The following is a 17,837-nucleotide window of genomic DNA, read 5'->3' on the forward strand; positions in this document are numbered from 1 at the left end:
AGAAGTTCCTCCTCATCTCGGTCCTAAATGGCTTACCCCTTAACCTTAGACTGTGTCCCCTGGTTCTGGACTTCCCCAACATTGGGAACATTCTTCCTGCATCTAACCTATCTAACCCCGTCAGAATTTTAAACGTTTCTATGAGGTCCCCTCTCATTCTTCTGAACTCCAGTGAATACAAGCCCAGTTGATCCAGTCTTTCTTGATAGGTCAGTCCCGCCATCCCGGGAATCAGTCTGGTGAACCTTCGCTGCACTCTCTCAATAGCAAGAATGTCCTTCCTCAAGTTAGGAGACCTAAACTGTACACAATATTCCAGGTGTGGCCTCTTCAAGGCCCTGTACAACTGTAGCAACACCTCCCTGCCCCTGTACTCAAATCCCCTTGCTATGAAGGCCAACATGCCATTTGCTTTCTTAACTGCCTGCTGTACCTGCATGCTAACCTTCAATGACTGATGTACCATGACACCCAGGTCTCGTTGCACCTCCCCTTTTCCTAATCTGTCACCATTCAGATAATAGTCTGTCTCTCTGTTTTTACCACCAAAGTGGATAACCTCACATTTATCCACATTATACTTCATCTGCCATGCATTTGCCCACTCACCTAACCTGTCCAAGTCACTCTGCAGCCTCATAGCATCCTCCTCGCAGCTCACACTGCCACCTAACTTAGTGTCATCCGCAAATTTGGAGATACTACATTTAATCCCTTCGTCTAAATCATTAACGTACAGTGTAAACAGCTGGGGCCCCAGCACAGAACCTTGCGGTACCCCACTAGTCACTGCCTGCCATTCTGAAAAGTACTCATTTACTCCTACTCTTTGGTTCCTGTCGGACAACCAGTTCTCAATCCATGTCAGCACACTACCCCCAATCCCATGTGCTTTAACTTTGCACATTAATCTCTTGTGTGGGACCTTGTCGAAAGCCTTCTGAAAGTCCAAATATACCACATCAACTGGTTCTCCCTTGTCCACTCTACTGGAAACATCCTCAAAAAATTCCAGAAGATTTGTCAAGCATGATTTCCCTTTCACAAATCCATGCTGACTTGGACCTATCATGTCACCTCTTTCCAAATGCGCTGCTATGACATCCTTAATAATTGATTCCATCATTTTACCCACTACTGAGGTCAGGCTGACCGGTCTATAATTCCCTGTTTTCTCTCTCCCTCTTTTTTAAAAAGTGGAGTTACATTGGCTACCCTCCACTCGATAGGAACTGATCCAGAGTCAATGGACTGTTGGAAAATGACTGTCAATGCATCCGCTATTTCCAAGGCCACCTCCTTAAGTACTCTGGGATGCAGTCCATCAGGCCCTGGGGATCTATCGGCCTTCAATCCCATCAATTTCCCCAACACAATTTCCTGACTAATAAGGATTTCCCTCAGTTCCTCCTCCTTACTAGACCCTCTGACCCCTTTTATATCCGGAAGGTTGTTTGTGTCCTCCTCAGTGAATACGGAACCAAAGTACTTGTTCAATTGGTCTGCCATTTCTTTGTTCCCCGTTATGACTTCCCCTGATTCTGACTGCAGGGGACCTATGTTTGTCTTTACTAACTTTTTTCTCTTTACATATCTATCAATCATTTGCAATCTGTCTTAATGTTCCCTGCAAGCATCTTCTCGTACTCCATTTTCCCTGCCCTAATCAAACCCTTTGTTCTCCTCTGCTGAGTTCTAAATTTCTCCCAATCCCCGGGTTCACTGCTATTTCTGGCCAATTTGTATGCCACTTCCTTGGCTTTAATACTATCCCTGATTTCCCTTGATAGCCACGGTTGAGCCACCTTCCCTTTTTTATTTTTATGCCAGACAAGAATGTACAATTGTTGTAGTTCATCCATGCGGTCTCTAAATGTCTGCCATTGCCCATCCACAGTCAACCCCTTAAGTATCATTCGCCAATCTATCCTAGCCAATTCACACCTCATACCTTCAAAGTTACCCTTCTTTAAGTTCTGGACCATGGTCTCTGAATTAACTGTTTCATTCTCCATCCTAATGCAGAATTCCACCATGTTATGGTCACTCTTCCCCAAGGGGCCTCGCACAACGAGATTGCTAATTAATCCTCTCTCATTACACAACACCCAGTCTAAGATGGCCTCCCCCCTAGTTGGTTCCTCGACATATTGGTCTAGAAAACCATCCCTTATGCACTCCAGGAAATCCTCCTCCACCGTATTGCTTCCAGTTTGGTTAGCCCAATCTATGTGCATATTAAAGTCACCCATTATAACTGCTGCACCTTTATTGCATGCACCCCTAATTTCCTGTTTGATGCCCTCCCCAACATCACTACTACTGTTTGGAGGTCTGTACACAACTCCCACTAACGTTTTTTGCCCTTTGGTGTTCTGCAGCTCTACCCATATAGATTCCACATCATCCAAGCTAATGTCCTTCCTAACTATTGCATTAATCTCCTCTTTAACCCGCAATGCTACCCCACCTCCTTTTCCTTTTATTCTATCCTTCCTGAATGTTGAATACCCCTGGATGTTGAGTTCCCAGCCCTGATCATCCTGGAGCCACGTCTCTGTAATCCCAATCACATCATATTTGTTAACATCTATTTGCACAGTTAATTCATCCACCTTATTATGGATACTCCTTGCATTAAGACACAAAGCCTTCAGGCTTGTTTTTTTAACACCCTTTGTCCTTTTAGAATTTTGCTGTACAGTGGCCCTTTTTGTTCTTTGCCTTGTGTTTCTCTGCCCTCCACTTTTCCTCATCTCCTTTCTGTCTTTTGCTTTTGTCTCCTTTTTGTTTCCCTCTGTCTCCCTGCATTGGTTCCCATCCCCCTGCCATATTACTTTAACTCCTCCCCAACAGCACTAGTAAACACTCCCCCTAGGACGTTGGTTCCGGTCCTGCCCAGATGCAGACCGTCCGGTTTGTACTGGTCCCACCTCCCCCAGAACCGGTTCCAATGCCCCAGGAATTTGAATCCCTCCCTGCTGCACCACTGCTCAAGCCACGTATTCATCTGCGCTATCCTGCGATTCCTACTCTGACTATCACGTGGCATTAGCATTTAAACAATCGACCACGGAAGAAACATTATCACCCCACCCAGAGGACCCAAATGTCACATACATATTCCAACACCTTTTCAACAGGCATAGAAATATCTGGCTCAGGCCAAACTTCCGGAAGCAAAAAAACAGCGCTATCACAATGGACAAGAGCTCATCAATTCAGAAAAGTCTTTCAATGCCAGATTAAAACTTAATCAAGTTTCAGTTAGCTGGGCTGCAAAACCTAAACAAAGAACCAAGGTTGATTTGGGGACAGATAAGGAAGTCTCTCAAAGTATAATTAAGGCCTGTTTTTACAGCCAGGACTGCACTTGACTTCTACACCAGCTTGGTATGCTTCAGACCTGGCAGACTTCAAGACCAGCACACTAGCTTCGTTAACCTGGTTCTTCAGAACATCAACCAAGACAGCATCGCAAGCGACTAGGACACCAAGCACGGTGCGGCAGCAAGAGGCTCACGAAGCAACCACCAAGATATTACCAGCAACAAAATTGGTAATATCGAGCCACCATGACCAACGATTTCCAAACCAAAGTCAACTCGACGAAAACCCAAAGATTTGCAAGCTGTTTCCACTCTACAAGCTATCCCTGAGCTACCAACGGGTAAAACATTACCTGAAGGAGCTTTAAAACCTACTGCTGAAGGAAGGAAAGTGGATACTTACCCCATAAATCCAATACGCGCCCTACCGCATCAGCAGACACCACCCAACTGAGGAACACGCAGCAAGAAGTCCTCTCCTACGTTCAGGGTATGGCTAGCAGAATCGACAAAATCCAACGCACCCCAAACCCGTGACCCATTACTGACTGTCAAGGAAGGATTGGTGAGCATAGTCCCTGAAGCCCCAGAGCCTAACCTAGTTAGATAGGGGAATTGGAAGGTGGGAGGTGTTGTACTGCTGTGTCTTCTCTTGTGTTTGAGTAAAGGATTCCCCATTAGAGTGATACGTTTTCTCTCATCTAAAGTGATAAGTTTTCTCAGTTTTAATAAAAGGTGTATTCATTTTTCTTGAATAAAAATAATAAATTTCTTTGTACAAAACACCCTGATTAATAAATCCAGGCTCGAGAACCAGGGAGTGAGAGCGACTCATAACCGCTCTGGGTCAGGGAAGGTAAACTGACCCCACTGACACCACCCCCTACTGCACTCTTCAGCATCCCTGATTATAATCGCTCAACCATTGGTGGCCGTGCCTTCAGCTGTTTGGGTCCCAAGCTCTGGAACTCCCTCCCTAAACCTCTCTGCCTCTCTTTCCTCCTTGAAGACGCTCCTTAAAACCTAGCTCTGTAAACAAGCTTTTTGGTCACCTGCGTTGATTTCTTCTTATGTGGCTCGGTGTCAAACTTATCTACTGCTGTGAAGCACTTTGAGATGTTTTACTACATTAAAGGCGCTATATAAATAAAAGTAGTTGTTGTTGTTGTTGAGTGACTCCAGGCATTGTGCCTTCACTCAGTCGTGTGCAGTGCCACACTTCAAGTAAGAACATAGAAACAGGAGGAGCCCATTCAGCCCCTCTAACCTGATCCACCATTCAATTGGATCATGACTGATCTGTATCCATTTTCCCGCCTTGGTTCCTTAACCATTAATACCCTTGCCTAACAAAATCCTATCAATCTCAGTCTTGACATTTTCAATTGACGCCCGGCCTCAGCAACTTTGGGGGAGAGAGTTCCAGGCTCCCACTGCCCTTTGGGTGAAGAAGTGTTTCCTGACCTCACCCCTGAATGACCTGGCTCTAATTTTAAGGTTATGGCCCCTTGTTCTGGACTCCCCCCACCAGAGGGAATAGTTTCTCTCTATCATCCTTATCAGCTCCTTTAATCATCTCAAACACTACAGCTGGATCAGCCCTTAAGCTTCTATAAGTAACAGGAAAAGGTCCTCCGACCAGTCTCAGTTCTGGATGGCTTGTTGTTGACTTCACCGTTAAACATTGGTTGGCTCATACCTGTATCGCCCAAAGCAGAAGTCCGAGAGGAAGGCTCCCAGGATGGTGAAGGATGTAGAAAGGAAGATAAAGACATGGTAGAAGGATGTGGCCTTGCTCTCGGACAGGAGGAGTGCGTTAGTGAAGTACAGCACCAGGATAGCTGGAACAAACCAAAAGGTGACAATGAGAATTCCCATTGGGATCACGGACACTGACTACTACACTGGCTCAACACAACTGTCTTCAACAAACTAACTGAATGCCTTGTGGCATTTAACCATTACCCTTCAGGCTTGGCTCAGTGGCAGCACTCTCGGGTCTGAGTCAGAAGGTTATTGGTTCAAGTTCCACTCGAGAGACTTGGCCTTGGGCTGGTCAGTGAATGACCCTCTGACCCCAGGACATGCAATGAATGACCTTATGACCCCATAATTTGGAGGGAATGACCCTTCAAATTCTGGACATTTATTCAAACAATCTTTCCCCCGCCCCCCACCCCTGGATAGTGACCCTCTTATCCTGGGATATTTATGAAATGAGCCTCTGACTCAGTATATTTAGAGAAGTTCCCCCAGGACACATCGACCCTCTGGGTCAAATAGTTATGTAGGGAATGACCCTTGACCCCAGGATATTTATGGAAATTCTCCTTTACCTCGCAGCCCAAAGTAAGCAAGTTTTTCAAAGAACTCAGTGATCACAATGAAGACAGCAGCAGTAGACAAGTCGAAGAGTTTCTGAAAAAAACAGCAATCAACAATTAAATCAGAGTCTGAACACTCAGAGGGGTTCGGACCAAGACTATCCCTAAATCCCGGCCTTTAGCTTCCATCTCTGTTTCCTAATGTTCTCCCCTCCTCCACTGAATGTGCTGACTCCTCACTGGAGTAGAGGTTGCTGTTGATAATTGCCTGCTGATACCCCCGGCCTGCGAGCACCATCGGAGCAGGCCGGGGAGCGGAAGGAGTAGTGTGGTGGCGTACCACTCCAGGGAGCAGCACGTGGAGCAGGAGAGTAACGGCAGCTAAAAGGGACATCACCAAGGTCCAGGTCGGCGATTGGAGCGTGGGCAGGTGCAGCAGGAGCAGCGAGGTCGGAGCGAAGGAGCGGCGAGAGAATGTAGAGGGACGTGATCGGGGCCCAGGAGAGGCACAAGTTCGGGGCCCAGAAGCGGCGTGGGCCCAGGGGCAGCACAGGCCCAGCCCACACTGCGATATGTGCGCACGCATGAGTCCATGAGCAGAGCTGGTCTCCAGTCCTGGTTAATCCTTGCCACTGGACCAAGACCTGGCTCTGGTCAAGCCCGTGTAGTGGCTGGTGTGCAATGGCCACCACACGTTAAAAAAAAAACACGCACAGGCATCTTCCACCCTACACTATGTAGTTCAGGATCTGGAATATTAATCCTTCATTGAAACACCTGTGAACTTTTTGACGTGGAAGCAAGTCATCCTCGACTCGAGGGACTGCCTATGATGATGATATGATGATACCACATCAGAGTCATCCCATGTCAGTTCAACTGTGGTGGGATATCACTCAAATCTCAAACAGATGTCACATTTTGCCTGTGGACTTTGGAGGGGAACATTATCCAGAGTCCGTGGAATTCTCTGCCCAGGGAAGCAGTTGAGGCTAGCTCATTGAATGTATTCAAATCACAGATAGATAGATTTTGAACCAATAAGGGAATTAAGGGTTATGGGGAGCGGGCGGGTAAGTGGAGCTGAGTCCACGGCCAGATCAGCCATGATCTTGTTGAATGGCGGAGCAGACTCGAGGGGCTAGATGGCCTACTCCTGTTCCTAATTCTTATGTTCTTATGTTCTTATGTCCCTGCTTCTGATCAATATTCAGGGTGTGGATGCGGTATGAGGCCAGGATTGGGCTCAGGTGTGAGGGCTTCCATGGTCAACTAGTCTGTTAACACTCACTGCCTGAACTCACACCCATGGGTTTGAGAGCATCCAGTGAGCGTGGTACTGATCCACCGTGAGGGCCAGCTCGCTCTGGAGGACAGGTGTGGAAAAATAAACAATTACAGATTGTGAAAGTGAGGTCGCCCTCTTATAGGCAGACCCTGATAACAATGGCATCTCCGTCACAGTGAACCATCTGTTAAGGCAAAGCTCCAATTCACAACAATCCCATTTACATTAATGCATTCAGCCTCAGTTAGTCTAGTTATACAAGGTAGCATTGGCAGCTCACCCAGCTCGCCCAGCAGCCAATCACCACCCACAGCAGGAAACCCAGCTTACCCACCAGCCAATTCCCATCCACAGCAGGAAACCCAGCTCAACCAGCAGCCAATCACCACCCACAGCAGGAAACCCAGCTCACCCAGCAGCCAATCACCACCCACAGCAGGAAACCCAGCTCACCCAGCAGCCAATCACCACCCACAGCAGGAAACCCAGCTCACCCAGCAGCCAATCACCACCCACAGCAGGAAACCCAGCTCACCCAGCAGCCAATCACCACCCACAGCAGGAAACCCAGCTCACCCAGCAGCCAATCACCACCCACAGCAGGAAACCCAGTTCACCCAGCAGCCAATCACCACCCGCAGCAGGAAACCCAGCTCGCCCAGCAGCCAATCACCACCCACAGCAGGAAACCCAGCTTACTCACCAGCCAATCCCCATCCACAGCAGGAAACCCAGCTCACCCAGCAGCCAATCACCACCCACAGCAGGAAACCCAGCTCACCCAGCAGCCAATCACCACCCACAGCAGGAAACCCAGCTCACCCAGCAGCCAATCACCACCCACAGCAGGAAACCCAGCTCACCCAGCAGCCAATCACCACCCGCAGCAGGAAACCCAGCTCGCCCAGCAGCCAATCACCACCCACAGCAGGAAACCCAGCTTACTCACCAGCCAATCCCCATCCACAGCAGGAAACCCAGCTCACCCAGCAGCCAATCACCACCCACAGCAGGAAACCCAGCTCACCCAGCAGCCAATCACCACCACAGCAGGAAACCCAGCTCACCCAGCAGCCAATCACCACCCACAGCAGGAAACCCAGCTCACCCAGCAGCCAATCACCACCCACAGCAGGAAACCCAGCTCACCCAGCAGCCAATCACCACCTCCAGCACATGACCCGGATCCACCATCTGTCTGCCCCACTCCCGGCCCATGAGCCGCACTCACCAGCAGTCTGCCCCAGGCTCGTCCACTCACTTTAGGTGACTCCGGCTTTGAAGCTGAAAGAGACACAAAAACACTGATGGGTTTGACGGGCAGTGAGATATTACAGTGTGCGGTGCTTTACTTAACGGACTACAGTCCTGGCAGTGAGTGTGCCAATTACATCAGATGACGGTATTATCCGTGTTTAGAAGGTGCGACAAAGGGCGATCAGGATCATCTCAGATTTGGGAATCCAAGGGAAATGTTTCAATTGTGGCGCTCCCAAGATTTCCCCGCTAAATTACAAGGAAAGAATTTTCACTCGGTTTCTTTGCAACAACCAAACTCAAATTGTGTGGATTGTGAAGAGTATTGATCAAACCGATCCAGGGAATCATCCCCTGTGGTGAAGGGATGGAATCCCATGAAAGGAAACTAGGAGCCAGAGGCACAAGGGAAAAACCTACTTGGCCTTGTCCTCACCAATCTACCCATCATAGCTTCCCATGAGGACACCCACTCCCCCGCTCTTTCTCCATAGCCCTGAAAATGTTTCCTTTTCAAGTATATATCCAATTCTCTTTTGAAAGTTAAAACTGAATTTGCTTCCACCGCCCTTTCAAGCAGAGCGTTCCAGACCATAACACCCCTATCCTCAGTGACCCACATTAGCTCCCGTTTTCAAATTTAAAATTCTCACTTTCATGCTTAAATTCCGCCATGTCCTTCTCCAGTGCTACAATACCCCCGATCCTCTGGTCCTCTTGTCCCCGAGCCCTACAATGACCCCCCCAAGCTTATTGCTCTTGTGTGACCCCAGTATTGGTGGGTGTGCTTCCAGCCATCTAGATCTCACATCTGGAATTCCCTCCCTAAACTCTTCCACTTTCCTCTTCTTCTTTACGACCTTCGATAAAACCTACTGCTTTGTCCAAGCTTTTGATCATTCTTCCTAATCTATTCCCGACCTTGGCTGAGCGCCCATATTTCCTTATGCCGCTGTGAAGTGCCTTGGGACATATTTCTACATTAAGGGTGCTGTATGAAGTGGGATAGATTCAGAACAGATCCAGCAGCTCAGAACTGGGAATCCATGAGGCACTGTGGGCCATCAGCAGCAGCAGAATTGTATTCCACCACAATCTACAACCTCATGGCCTGGCATATCCCTCGCTCCCATTACCATCAAGCCAGGGGACCAACCCTGGTTCAATAAGGAGTGTAGAAGAGCATGCCAGGAGCAGCACCAGGTGTACCTAAAGATGAGGTACCAACCTGGGGAAGCTGCAACACAGGACTACATGCATGCTAAGCAGTGGAAGCAGCATGCTACAGACAGGGCTAAGTGATCCCACAATCAATGGATCAGATCAAAGCTCTGCCACATCCAGTCCTGAATGGTGATGGACCATTGAACAACTAATGGAAGGAGGAGGCTCTATGAATATCCCCATCCTTAATGATGGCCGAGCCCAGCACATGAATTCACAAGACAAGGCTGAAGTGTTTGCAACCATCTTCAGCCAGAAGTGCCGAGTTCAGGCTCCATCTCAGCCTCCTCCTGAGGTCCCCACCATCACAGAAACCAGTCTTCAGCCAATTCAATTCACTCCACGTGATATCAAGAAACTGCTGAGCGCACTGGATGCATCCCGGCTGTCGTGCTGAAGACCTGTGCTCCAGAACTAGCCAGGCCTCTAGCCAAGCTGTTCCAATACAGCTCCAATACTGACATCTATCCGACAATGTGGAAAACTGCCCAGGTATGTCCTGTCCACACAACGCAGGACAAATCCAATCAATCCAATTACTGCCCTATCAGTCTACTCTCAATCATCAGTAAAGTGGTGGAAGATGTCGTGGACAGCACTATCAAATGGCATTTACTCACCAATAACCCGTTCACCGATGCCCAGTTTGGGTTCCGCCAGGACCATTCGGCTCCAGACCTCATTACAGCCTTGGTCCAAACATGGACAAAAGAGCTGAATTCCAGAGGTGAGGTGAGAGTGACTGCCCTCGACATCAACGCAGCATTTGACCGAGTGTAGCATCAAGGAGCCCCAGTAAAACTGAAGTCAATGGGAATCGGGGAAACTCTGCACTGGCTGGAATCATACCTACCACCATCCCTTGATATTACCATCACTGAAACCCCAATTGACCAGAAACTGAACTGGACCAGCCACATAAACACTGTGGCAACAAGAGCGGGTCAGAGGCTGGGTATTCTGCAGCAAGTGTCTCACCTCCTGACTCCCCAAAACCTAAAAGGCACAAGTCAGGGGTGTGATGCCTGGATGAGTGCATTTCCAACAACATTCAAGAAGCTCGACATCATCCAGGACAAAGCAGCCCGCTTGATTGACACCCCATCCACCACCTTAAACACTGACTTACCGTGGCTTCATTGTGTACCATCTACAAATGCACTGCAGCAACTCAGCAAGGCTTCTTCTGCAGCACCTCCCAAACCCACGATCTCTACCGCCTCGAAGGACAAGGGCAGCAGACGCATGGGAACACCATCACCTCTGTTGTTGTGTATGGAGAAAGAGTCAGACTGAACACTGTGAGCTCAAAGTAAAGTGTGACCTTAGTCTTTTATTGCAGGTCTCCAGAGTGCCTCTCCAGCCTGTGAAGCCTCCTTAAATACCTGTGCTCCCAAGGGATTATGGGATCCCTTTGGACACCAGGGGATAAGCCCTCTGGTGGCTGTATAGAGTAAATACAAGTCCACATATATAATAACACTCCCCCCCCAAAGTCAATTAACTATTTACAATGTGAGTCGATCTGGGACTCTTCTTACCCTGGTTGATAGTCTCGGTGTGAAAGCTGGTGTTGTTGAATCATTTGTTGGGCCCTCACTGGGCTGCTGTGCAGCTGGCCTTGCTGGGCTGCCTGGTGTGTTGGGCCCTGCTGGGCTGCTGTGGATGATGGGTTCTGCTTCGTGGTCAACCGTGGTGCCGGTTGCCACTGGTGTGTATGTTGGGGGATCAAAAAAGGTAGGGTCCAAGGTGGGTTGCTCAAATAGTCCGTGAATCTGAGCTTGATTTAGTCCAAGTGTTTTCAGTGAATGAGTCCATTTGAAACACCCTGCTCGCCTCATTGGCCACGACAGTGCCGGGAAGCCACTTGGGACCTTGTCCATAATTTACTACAAATACAGGATCATTGAGTTCAATCTCACATGACACATTTGCGTTATCATGGTATGCACTTTGTTGAAGCTGCCTGCTCTCTACCTGTTCATGTAGATCAGGGTGAACTAATGGGAGAGCCTTGTTTTAAGTGCTCTTTTCATGAGCAGTTCAACAGGTGGGATCCCAGTGAGTGAGTGGGGTCTCGTGCGGTAGCTAAGCAGGACTCGGGATAGGCGAGTCTGCAATGAGCCTTCAGTTACCCTCTTCAAGCCTTGCTTGATGGTTTGCACTGCTCTCTCTGCCTGTCCATTGGATGCTGGTTTAAATGGGGCAGATGTGACATGTTTGATCCCATTACGGGTCATGAATTCTTTGAACTCAGCACTGGTAAAACATCGGGTAAGCCGTTTGTGGCAAACATGGCCCGCAGGCTTTCAGTAGTGGCGGCGGATGTGCTAACCGACATTATCTCACATCCACTTGGAGTACACGTCTACAACCACAAGGAACATTTTACCCAAGAACAGGCCTGCATAGTCGACGTGTACTCTAGACCACGGTTTGGAGGGCCAAGACCAAAAACTTAGCGGCGCCTCCCTGGGTACATTGCTTAACTGCGAGCATGTATTACATCTGTCCACATCGATATCGGGCCACCACACGTGGGATCTGGCTATCGCTTTCATCATTACAATGCCTGGGTGGGTACTGTGGAGGTCATTGATGAAGGTGTCTCTGCCCTTCTTGGGGACCACTACACGATTGCCACACAGAAGGCAGTCTGCCTGGATAGACATTTCATCTTTGCGTCACTGGAACGGCTTTATCTCTTCCTGCATTTCCACTGAGACACTGGACCAGCTCCCGTGTAACACACAGTTTTTGACTAGAGATAATAAGGGGTCCTGTCTTGTCCAGGTTTTGATCTGCTGGGCAGTGACGGGTGATTGCTCACTCTCAAATGCTTCCATAAGCATGGCTAGATTTGCGGGCTGCGCCATTTCCACTCCCGTGGTGGGCAATGGCAGCCTACTGAGAGCATTGGCGCAGTTTTCTGTGCCTGGCCTGTGGCGGATGGCGTAGTTGTATGCGGACAACGTGAGCGCCCATCTCTGGATGCGGGCCAATGCGTTGGTATTTATCCCTTTACTCTCGGAAAACAGGGATATAAGTGGCTTATGGTCAGTTTCCAATTCGAATTTTAGCCCAAACAGGTATTGATGCATTCTCTTTACCCCATAGACACACGCTAATGCTTCTTTTCAATCATGCTGTAAGCTCTTTCAACCTTAAACAGACTCCTGGATGCATAAGCAACCGGTTCCAGTTTCCCAAAATCATTAGCTCGTTGCAATACACACCCGACGCCATATGACGACGCATCACATGCTAGTACCAAATGCTTACATGGATCATACAACACAAGCAATTTGTTTGAGCATAACAATTTTCTCGCTTTTGCAAAGGCATTTTCTTGGCTTTAGCCCCAAACCCATTCGTCCCCTTTTCATAGTAAGACATGCAGTGGTTCTAGCAGTGTGCTGAGACCCAGTAAGAAGTTACCAAAGTAGTTCAAGAGTTCCAGAAACGACCGCAGCTCTGTCACGTTCTGTGGTCTCGGTGTGTTCTCGATTGCCTCCGTCTTCGCATTGGTGGGCCTGATGCCGCAATCCTCCTTCCCAAGAACTCCACTTCAGGCACCAGGAAAACGGACTTCGAGCATTTTAACCTGAGCCCCACGCGGTTGAGTCGACTAAGAACCTCCTCCAGGTTCTGCAGATGCTCGACTGTGTTCCGACCTGTGATCAAAATGTCATCCTGGAAGACCACGGTGTGCGGGACCGACCAGTAAACTTTCCATGTTTCTCTGGAATATCGTCGCCGCTGATCGGTTTCCAAATGGGCATCTGTTATAAACAAAGAGACCTTTGTGCGTGTTAATGCAGGTGAGGGCTTCTGATGATTCATAGAAACATAGAAACATAGAAAATAGGTGCAGGAGTAGGCCATTCTGCCCTTCTAGCCTGCACCGCCATTCAATGAGTTCATGGCTGAACATTCAACTTCAGTACCCCATTCCTGCTTTCTCGCCATACCCCTTGATCCCCCTAGTAGTAAGGACCTCATCTAACTCCTTTTTGAATATATTTAGTGAATTGGCCTCAACAACTTTCTGTGGTAGAGAATTCCACAGGTTCACCACTCTCTGGGTGAAGAAGTTCCTCCGCATCTCGGTCCTAAATGGCTTACCCCTTATCCTTAGACTGTGACCTCTGGTTCTGGACTTCCCCAACATTGGGAACATTCTTCCTGCATCTAACCTGTCTAACCCCGTCAGAATTTTAAATGTTTCTATGAGGTCCCCTCTCATTCTTCTGAACTCCAGTGAATACAAGCCCAGTTGATCCAGTCTTTCTTGATAGGTCAGTCCCGCCATCCCGGGAATCAGTCTGGTGAACCTTCGCTGCACTCCCTCAATAGCAAGAATGTCCTTCCTCAGGTTAGGAGACCAAAACTCTACACAATACTCCAGGTGTGGCCTCACCAATGCCCTGTACAACTGTAGCAACACCTCCCTGCCCCTGTACTCAAATCCCCTTGCTATGAAGGCCAACATGCCATTTGCTTTCTTAACCGCCTGCTGCACCTGCATGCCAACCTTCAATGACTGATGTACCATGACACCCAGGTCTCTTTGCACCTCCCCTTTTCCTAATCTGTCACCATTCAGATAATAGTCTGTCTCTCTGTTTTTACCACCAAAGTGAATAACCTCATCATGTACGGTACTGCTCTCGCCTTGTGATAGATGGGTCGCGCCCCCGGAATTAGATGAATCTGCACTTTTGCTCCTTGAAATTTCCCAATACCTGGTTCGAACAGCGAAGGAAATTTGTTTAACACCTGGGCACATGAAGTGTCGTCAGTGGGTGATAGCGCTCGGACGTCGTCCCAGTTCCAGTGTATCTTTCCCAGCCAGTTCCTGCGGAGCAGCGTGGGACCATCGCCCGGTACCATCCAAGTGGTAGCTTGTGCACCGCTCCATCGTAGGAGACCTTTACGGTAGCACTGCCGGTTACGGGAATCAGTTATTTCATGTAAGTTCTTAGTTTTGTGCGACCTGGAGTTAAGACTGGCCTTGAGGCCTTGTTGCACCACAACATTTTGAAAGTCTTTTTGTCCATGATGGACTGGCTCGCCCCTGTGTCCAGCTCCATTGACGCCGGGAGTTCATTTAGCTCAACATTCAGCATTATCGGGGGACAATTCGTGGTGAATGTGTGCACCCCATGTACCTCCGCCTCCTCAGTCTGGGGCTCTGGTTCATCGTGATCCTCCGTGGATCTGTCCTCCTCTGCAACATAGTGGTTTGCAGGTTTAACAGGCTTTGCACCTCGCCTGCACAGTCGTTGGAGGTGTCCTATTGTTCCACAGCCCTTGCAAACATACTCTTTGAATCGGCATGAATGGAAACGATGATCACCCCCGCAGCGCCAACAAGATGTTAATGGCCTAGCATTCATTACCCTTGATGGTGGACTCTGAGTCATCTGCGGATGTGCAGCTGCAGGTACGTGTGACCTGCCCTGTACGTTACGATTCGAAAACAACATCACTTTGTTCACAGTACTTGTCGCAGCACTTGTGTGCTGAGAGATTGCTTAATATTGTCACTGGTGGCAATGAATGCCTGGACTATCGCTATGGCCTTACTCAGTCAAAAGTTTGCCAAGTATGGTTTCGTGGCCAATGCCAAGTCCAACAAGTCTCTGAGCATGTGCTCCAAATGTCCTTCAAATTTGCAATGTCCTGCAAGGTGTCTTAGCTCGGCGACATAACTTGCCACTTCCTGGCCTTCAGACCTTTTGTAGGTGTAGAACCAGTACCTCGCCATCAGAACGCTTTCCTTCGGGTTCAAATGCTCTCGGACCAGTTTGCACAAATCGTCGTACGATTTCTCCGTGGGTTTCGCTGGAGAGAGTAGATTCTTCATGAGGCCATACGTTGGTGCCTCACAGACGGTGAGGAGGTTCGCCCTTCGTTTGGCAGCGCTCTCTTCCCCATCTAGCTCATTGGCCACGAAGTGTTGGTCGAGTCGCTCCATAAAAGTTTCCCAATCATCTCCCTCCGAGAATTTCTCCAGGATGCCCACTGTTCTCTGCATCTTTGGGATCGCTCGCTGTATCTTATCACCAGTTGTTGTGTATGGAGAAAGAGTCAGACTGAACACTGTGAGCTCAAAGTAAAGTGTGACCTTAGTCTTTTATTGCAGGTCTCAGAGTGCTTCTCCAACCTGTGAAGCCTCCTTAAATACCTGTGCTCCCAAGGGATTATGGGGGATGAGCCCTCTGGTGGTTGTACAGAGTAAATACAAGTCCACATATATAACAACCTCCACGTTCCCCTTCCAGTCACACACCATCCTGACTTGGAAATATATCGGCTGTTCCTTCATCGTCACTGGGTCACAATCCTGGAACTCCCTCCCTCACAGCACTGTGGGAGCACCTTCACCACACGGACTGCAGCGATTCAAGAAGGCAGCTCACCACCACCTTCACAGGGGCAATTAGGGAGGGGCAGTAAATGCTGGCCTTGCCCACATCCCAGGAACGAATAAAAACAAAAGTTTTTCACCCAAAGGGTAATCAAGCTGAGGAATAAATTACAAGTGAAAAACATTAGAAAGACAGACTTGCATTTATATAGTGCCTTGCTCAGCATCAGCACATCCCAGAGTGCATTGCAACCAATGAAGCACTTTTGAAGTGCGGTCACTGTTGTAATATGGGAAATGCAGTCAATTTGCGCACAGCAAGCTCCCTCAAACAGCAATAAAATAAATGTCCAAATCATCTGTTTTTTTAGGTGTTGGTTGAGGGAATAATACCTGTACAAATGTGTGTAAGAGACAGTGAGATATGTTAGTGGAGAACCGAAGGATATAGGGAGGGATCGAGATCAATTGAAAAGGAATAGGTGTGCTGGGCCAATGCCATTTCCTTTTTCTTAAATTCCTTATGAATGTATTACTCTTGCCGCTGTCTGCAAGGACAGAGTGCGTTGTGTTTGACTGGAACATATGGAATCACTAAACCAAAGACCAAGGTCCATCTAATTCTTCTACCATTCTGGTCATCACATAGAATCACAGAACAGTTACAGCACAGAAAGCGGCCATTCGGCCCATCGAGCCCATGCCAGCTCTCCTGCTAGAGCACTTCAGCCAGTCCCACTCCCCTGCCCTTTCTCCGTAGCTCTGCAGATGTTTTCCTTCAGGTACAGGGACCTCTCCAATTCCTGATTGAAACTGCCTCCACCACCCTTTCAGGCAGCGCATTCCAGTCGCTGGGTAAAAAGGGTTTCCCTCATATCGCCTTTGGTCCTTCTGTCAATCACCTTAAATCTGTGCCCTCTGGTTCTCGACTTTTCCGCCAATGGGAACAGTTTCTCTCTGTCTATTCTGTCCAGATCCCTCATGATTTTGAACACCTCGATCAAATCTCCTCTCAACCTTCTCTGCTCGAAGGAGAACAGCCCCAGCTCCTCCAGTCTATCCACATGATACAATAATGGAATTGTTGACTTATCATGGCAATCAATCTCTATTGCTTCGTCTGCTACAGACCCAGACATGATGTGAGGAAACCCTTGGCGGTGGAGAGCTGTTCCTCCCAAGCTCGCTACACTCACCACACGTCATATCTCAAATTATTCACATACTCTATCCCAAAATATTTATTCTGAAAGAAATCTATCTAAGTTGCATTTGAATGAATCAATACTATCTGCTTCCACCATCTCCCTCGGGAGCCTATTGCTCGGGAGATTGACCTCTCGCTCTCTGAAATATTGTTTCTGTAGACTAGTTTTGAATTTACACCTCTTCAAGCGCAGGTCGTGACCTCTGGTTCTACTGTCGGGACAAATCATGGTCTACATTATCCAGTCCTAATCCAAAAAAACACGATCATATCATCTCAACCTTCTCTTTCCCAGTGAGAATAAACCCAAATTATATCGCTCCCCATAACCCACCCCTCCCCCACCCCCAACAAACATTCTGATTGCTTTCTGCAGTATCCTTTCAATTGATTGGTTCCTTGTAGTCCTGGAGCAGTGTTTGACATCCACCTGAGAGGGCCGAAAGACGGCACCTCCCACAGTGCAGCACTGCCTCAGCACTGTCCCTCCAACAGTGCTGCACTCCCTCAGTACTGCCCCTCCAACAGTGCGGCACTCCCTCAGTACTGCCCCTCCGACAGTGCGGCACTCCCTCAGTACTGCCCCTCTGACAGTGCGGCACTCCCTCAGCACTGTCCCTCTGACAGTGCAGCACTCCCTCAGCACTGCCCCTCCGACAGTGTAACACTCCCTCAACACTGCCCCTCCGACAGTGCGGCACTCCCTCAGTACTGCCCCTCCGACAATGCAGGGCTCCCTCAGTACTGCCCCTCCAACAGTGCAGCGCTCCCTCAGTACTGCCCCTCCGACAGTGCGGCACTCCCTCAGTACTGCCCTCTGACAGCACGGCACTCC

General features: G+C 48.7%; 1 protein-coding gene across 1 annotated transcript in view; it reads right to left on the minus strand.

Moving 5' to 3' along the window:
• LOC139233530 (solute carrier family 15 member 1-like) overlaps positions 1–17,837 on the minus strand; it is a 182,924-nt gene that overhangs the window by 68,632 nt on the left and 96,455 nt on the right. Inside the window, exons 4-6 of the mRNA XM_070863930.1 lie at positions 8,173–8,225; positions 5,666–5,747; positions 5,029–5,170 (exon numbers count right to left, since the gene is read on the minus strand). Of these exons, the coding sequence (XP_070720031.1) occupies positions 5,029–5,170; positions 5,666–5,747; positions 8,173–8,225 (277 nt within the window). The remainder of the gene's footprint in view (positions 1–5,028; positions 5,171–5,665; positions 5,748–8,172; positions 8,226–17,837) is intronic.

Source organism: Pristiophorus japonicus, chromosome 21 (assembly GCF_044704955.1).
Source record: "Pristiophorus japonicus isolate sPriJap1 chromosome 21, sPriJap1.hap1, whole genome shotgun sequence".
NCBI lineage: Eukaryota > Metazoa > Chordata > Chondrichthyes > Pristiophoridae > Pristiophorus > Pristiophorus japonicus.